Source organism: Octopus bimaculoides, chromosome 3, assembly GCF_001194135.2.
Source record: "Octopus bimaculoides isolate UCB-OBI-ISO-001 chromosome 3, ASM119413v2, whole genome shotgun sequence".
NCBI lineage: Eukaryota > Metazoa > Mollusca > Cephalopoda > Octopoda > Octopodidae > Octopus > Octopus bimaculoides.
The window spans coordinates 142692573-142699084 of record NC_068983.1 but is presented as its reverse complement, the minus strand read 5'-3'; the positions used below and the strand labels follow the sequence as shown (position 1 = coordinate 142699084).

At 34.6% G+C, this 6512-nt stretch overlaps 1 protein-coding gene across 1 annotated transcript in view; it reads left to right on the top strand.

Annotated features, from left to right (window-relative positions):
* The window catches only part of LOC106883357 (POC1 centriolar protein homolog A), a 32228-nt gene that overhangs the window by 1863 nt on the left and 23853 nt on the right, over window positions 1-6512 (top strand). Inside the window, exon 2 of the mRNA XM_052966802.1 lies at window positions 2906-2990. Coding sequence (XP_052822762.1) covers window positions 2906-2990 — 85 coding nt within the window. The remainder of the gene's footprint in view (window positions 1-2905; window positions 2991-6512) is intronic.

Below are 6512 nucleotides of genomic sequence, written 5' to 3'. Positions count from 1 at the left end.
TCCTAACGATGTTACTATTATTATTATTATTATTATTATATTATTATTATTATTATTACTATTATTAATCAGGTCGTTAGGAATGAGAACCCAGGTTCGAAATTTCCCCAAGACACCTGACGAAGGCTGGAATGTATATCAGCCGAAACGTTGTGTTAACAACAAAGAAGATGAGGACAAATATCCGACAAATGTAAATAATGTAAATAATTCCTCATCTCTTAAATATAGAACTACATTGACTTTATTTGACTATTTATGATGATCTTCAATAAAACAATAATTGTCATGAAATTAACGACACATGCAACAACCGATAAGTTTGAAGAAGGTTTGTTCAAGGATTATGATGAAAATGTTCCCGCGGTTATGAAGGCGTTTAATAAATATATTTATGATGATGATTGATTTGCAGCAAATTTCACTTAGTGAAAAGGCTGCGGTTGTTAAAGAACCCTTTTACTTGAGAAAATTTAAGCGTTGACAAAGTCATTAAAGAAGCGAGAATAATTGTCAGTTCATTTCGTTGGTGGACCGAACTGTTGAGGATGAGGTGTTAGTAATAGCCATATCTGCAGTTAGTGCAAGTGACACTGACCACTCAGCTGGTTAACGAGATAACCTTATCTCGTTAGTCAGTGTTTTTTTAATTACTTCAGAATTATGTTAAAGTGGAATATGGTGAATTGCAGTTAATCAATGATACCATAACAAGATAGAATAGTTTATTTGCAAAGTTAGAACAGTTCTTCTTTAAAACTTGTATTGCAAAAATATCAGGCGACTACAAAACGTTTAATAAATGTTACAACATTGAAACCGATTAAAATTTTGAGTTGAAAAATTCGGTCAAAGGGACGTAACCCTGATTTCTGCAGAAAGCTTAGTTGATTCAATTCTAAAATTAAAAAAAATACTCTCATGTCCGTCTTGTCAAGAGACTGCGTCGAAAAAGAGAAATGAGAAGCAAAATAATTTCATCCGAGAGAATTGATGAAATATTTAAACAATCCTCTTTTAATTTTAGATGCACTACTTCCTATTCTAATTCTATGGTAATTGAAGCAGCCACTTCATCGAATGAAACGTCTTGCTACAAAGATTAAACATTGCCATTAATAAATGAAAACAATCAAGAGAGTATTCAGTTATTTTGTGACCTCCCCCCCCCCCCAAAAAAAAACGTTGTTGAAAAGATGAAAATATTTGAAATAACTGGACATAGAGGTATTAACTTGTAGAAACTTTTTTGCTCTTTCTACTATTTCTCCAACTTTGAAACAGAGAATGCCTTTTCTGCACTAGAACTCTTTGTTACAAAACTGCAGTCTTGTTTGAATGAAAACACCATTAATGATATATACTTCTTGAGCTAATAGTATCAATTTGCTTGAACTGTTTTATGGTATTCAGGATTTCTTTGTTTCTGAATTGTTAGTTTTTATGCAAGTATCCATGTTTTTTAATGGAACAAATTTTGATGGTCATGTGTCTTGCTTTTTAGTATCCAACAAAACTTTAAATCATTAAATTAAGAAAGTTTAAAAAAAGGAAAAATAAAGATTGAAGCCTGTTCTTGGGAACTTAGAATGTGATACTCTTGTAGTTATGTAACTAAGGCTTAACCTTGATCACTCCAGTTTTCTTGTGTTACAGGGTAAACACAGTTGCTTTGCTTGCAGTGTGTATCAAGGAAAAACAGATCAGTGATCCATTTTCTTGAGTCTGAAGGTGTGTCAAGGGCTGAAATTCATTATAGGCTTTCGATACAATACAGGAACAGCACTATTGTATAGAAGTGTGTATGAGTGGATCTAGAAATTTAAAAATGGTCAGACAAGCAAGAAGCACTAAGAGGGAGTAGGACACCCATCAACATGCAGACTGACATGAAGATTCGACATGCTTGAGAGATGGTTCTGGTGAACTGATGAGTGACCATCAATGAGCTGACATGTTCTCTGCAAATTAGTTATGGTTATGCATATGAAATCATCCACAACAAGCTTCACTTTTATAAAGTGTGTGCACGATGGGTTCCAAGAGAGGTTACTGAAGTGTATATTTATGTTGAGATATGTCACTGCTTACTCAACTGCTACAATGATGAAGAGGAAGCTTTTTTTGGAGAGAATAGCCACAGGAGATGAGACCTAGGTCCATTACTTTCAGCTAGAATCCAAAAGATAGAGTATGGTGTGGAAACGTCTGGAATTGTCAGTGAAAAAGAAATTCATGACTCAACCTTTTGCAGAAAAAAAGTGATGCTAACCGTTTTTTTTTTTCATGCAAAAGGGTCTATACTAGAACATTTTCTGGAAAAGTGGTCTGCAGTCACTGTTGTAGGCTACAGTGAAATACCGGCCAAGAAACTGAAACCAGCAAGTCACACCAAAAGTTGAAGTCTGTTGTCAACGTGTTACTGTTGCATGACAATGCATGCCCACATACAGCTGTCAACACCATTGAAACCACTAAAGAATTGAGTTTTGAGTTTCTGGAACATCCTGCATACAGTCCAGATCATGCTCTTCTGACTATCACCTCTATGGACCACCCAAACATCTTTTACAAATTCGTAGATTTGCTATGGATAAAGTGCAGGAAGTGGTGCATAAATAGCTGCATGACAAGCCAAAAACGTTCTTCTCTAATGGAATAAAGCTTGTGAACTGCTGGAAGAAGTGCATTATAAAAGCAAGGAGACTATGTTGAAAAACGATGTGATTCTTCAACCCACTGCTTTTGTTTTAATAAATTACAGAAACATGAATGTGTTTAATGTTTTTTTTTACTTTTGTATGTTTCTGATTTCCTGGAAATAATGAGCCCCAGGAAATTGAGAAGCCTTAGTTGAGAGAAATTTATATTGTGATGATGGTAATAATGTTCTGTTTCTTTATAGAGAGATCCCGTTTTGGAAAAAAATTTCAGAGGACACAAAAATAGTGTTACATCAGTATCTTTTAGCCCTAACATGAATCAGTTAGGTAAGCGTTTTTTTTTGTTTTTGGTTCATTGAGTTATATTTTGTTTTCATTTTCTGTTTCATAGCCAGAAAACCATCATTGTCATCATCATCATCATCGTCATCATCATCATCATTCTAAGTCTTCTTTTCCATGTTAGTATAAGTTGGGCAAGTCCATCATAGTATCTAGTCCTTTGTCATCTTTATGAAGTTCAACTTCCTGATATCAGCTTTCATCAACTCTTTCTCATATCTTGCTCAGTTTTCCTTTTTCACATGATCTTTCCACTTGGGTACATCACATATCCATACCAGCAGAGTCTGCTCTCTAACATGCTACATCTGATACCACTTGTAATTTTTTTCAGCTCATTTGTGCTTGCTCATACACACTCACATTATGCATCCAATAGTGTGTACTTGCTTCATTTCTTTCCAGTTTTTGTTTGTTTTTGCATTTAATGCTCTTGTTTTGCTAACATACAACACCACACTTCATACACAAGCATCATACAGTCTGCCCTTCACATGGAAAGAGAATCCCCTTCTTGCCAGCAGAGGTAATATCTCCCTGAATTTTTCCCCACTGCTAATTAGGTTATCTAAGTAATAGACGCTGTCACCTACTTCTAGGAAGTTTTTCAAGTATTTGAAAGACTTAATTTCATGCATGCTCTTACTACTAACTACTGTGTATTTCCTCTCTCAGGCTAACTGTGATTCCACTGTATCTCTTGTGATCCTATAGTTTATTAGTTCAGAGTTCATAGCTACTCCCTTCTTGTATTTTGAACATTATTACCTTTCTGTTTTTTTCTGCTAACTAGAACTTTTGTATTTGCTTGGCTCAATACTTCTTGTTTCTGGTCTTTGTATCCATATTTGGAATATTTATCTCTAATTCTTTGATAGATTCATCTATGAGAACTATGTTGTTCATACAGAAGCACCAATGGACAGTTAGTCTTAAACTCCTCTATTATGACCTGGAGAATTAAAATAAATGAAGTAGGAGGATGAAAACCTATTGGCATGTTAAATTCCTCATTGAATTCCTTGCTAACTCTTGTTCTGTTGACAGCATCTCTGTACATTGTTTGCATGACTCTAATAAGCCATTCATCTATTCTTAGCAACTAACTGATTACAGAGCATGGCCTTCTCCATGTTGCTAGGAATACTTGGTTTACTTTTTGCTAAAAACATCTGTAATTCTTTTTGTTACTTTCATAATTTGGTCCATTAATTTAGTGCCATTGAAGTTGCTTCTCCTTTGCCCTTGTAATAGGGAATGATTGCTTCCTATACTGTGTTAGGGACTAGCACATGATCTACTCAACTTGATGGTTTCAGTATTTCAGTGACTCCCCCCCCCATGGTCTAGTTGGTTTCTTAGTCTTTGTATCCTTCAGTTCAACCTATGCCAACATGAAAAACACATTGAATAATGATGATTGTACTTTTAGCTGTATAACTGTCAACTCCAATAACTGTTGCCTCTTTCTCTCCTATACAATCTCTTCATTCATTTACTTCTTATTGTAATATTTCCCTGCCTCTTGTTATCAGTGAAGATAAGTGTGCTGCTATGATTCTACACAGCTCGTCTCTAACATTTTGGTTCAAACTGACATATGGCTTTGCAATTTAGACTACCTTACTCCTGATCCTCTCATTGAAGAATATTGGTAAACCTCTTATTTTTAGTTTCTCTCCTTGCTATGTATACTTAATGCTTAGCTTTTTGAAATTATCACTTGCTACCCTCCATCTTTCAATCTTTCCAGGCCTATCTTTTAGCATTTATGGCTTTATCCATCATTATCACATTCTGTTTGGTTGGAAGTTTCCTCCATCCATTGATCTGGTTTGTGGCTTACAACAGATTGTCTTAAGGAAGCTTCTAGTTGCCCTCTGTGTTATAACTCACTATCTAGACTGTCTTGCCATATACATCAGTTAGTATTTCTTTGTATCTATGTCTGGAAGACGGATCTTCAACTTCCATACCTGTCTTCTATTGATTGTTTTGTGTCTCTGAGTATGTCTAGCTCTACCTTGACGTCACTGTTAGTTTTAGAAGAGCTGTGAGTAGACAAAAGGTGTAGTTGGATTTCTGGTTGTTGGTTATGCAATCAAAGCTTGAGGTGCACTGAATGAAAAGCCTTGAACCAACCAATAGGGATTGCTCAGATTGTTTGCTGGAAGTTGTAAGTAGTAGATAAACTTACATGAAATAGAAGTGAGGAAGATGGAAAAGAATTTGAAGTACTGCTACTGTTATTGGATACAAATAATGCTTATGAAAAAGCCTTTAATCCTTCAGTGTTCAGATTACTGTGTTAAAATATAATGTCTTTTTATTCAAATTGTTTTTAATTAATCATGCAATATGTTATAGCCTTGGGGTTTTGATGATGTGATTGTTTATTTTAAGAATGTCAGTGTAGATTAGGTTCGAGAGGCCAGATATGGCCAGTTTGAATGTACACCATGGAGAATATTTGGGTTGGATATCGCCAGTTTAAATGCTAAAGGGTTAATCAGTTGGTCAAACAGCTAGAAATAGCAACCAAATTTCAACAGTCTACTTAAATAAGGAAAAGACACAGTAGATATTATACTTAGATGCCCCTAAAAGGATAGGGAGGTTATAGTTAGAATGCATATGATTATATGATTGTCTGATCAGAATTGACCTGTAGCTTAACAACAATAAATGGTTTTTCTTTTGAAGCAAATTACACGTAATTGTGGAGCTATATTTAAAAATGTGTCAAATGTGATCCATTGAATGTAAAAAGAAAATGTGAGAGTTGAGAAAGTGGTTTGGTGACAAAAGAATTGTCGGATGTATATACTCTATTATAAAAATGAAGGATAGAGGTGTTCATAGCAGAAATAGATTGAGGAAGTCTTATGAGAAATTGTTTTAGCCAGACACGGAAAGATTGACCCTTGCAAATGAGATGCATTATAAATGACTCCAGAAGTTGTAAGGGACTCATAAGAGCTCATATTTTTAGTTCCATGATGTTAATTAGATGAAATATAATATTACTAGGAAGCCAGTTTATTACAGGTAAAATTTTCATCAGATTTCTTACCTATTTTTGACAGCTAGCTTACCTGAAACAATGTAAAATTAAGTAGCTTCCTCAATTACACAATGAATACTTGCTGTGGATTTGAATTGATGGCCTATGAGTTAATAGCCATGAAGCTGTATTGCTGATTTAACCAACCCATGTCAGCCTGGGGAAACTGACATTAAACAATGTTGATGATAGTTAATGAAATTTTCAAAATTATTCACTTTCTAGAAGTCTTTTATACATTTTCAGTGATCTTGTATAAATGTATTTCCTCAAGCCAGAACATCATAGATGACCTCTTGTGATTTCCCTGTTGAAATTGTGCAACTCATTATTAGAGTACACTGATAATGATGATATAAATTATCATTTTGCTTGCAGTAAATCACAAACTAAGTTTAGCAAGGTTATTTTACTTTCAACAGGATTTAAGCTCTAAACCCCCC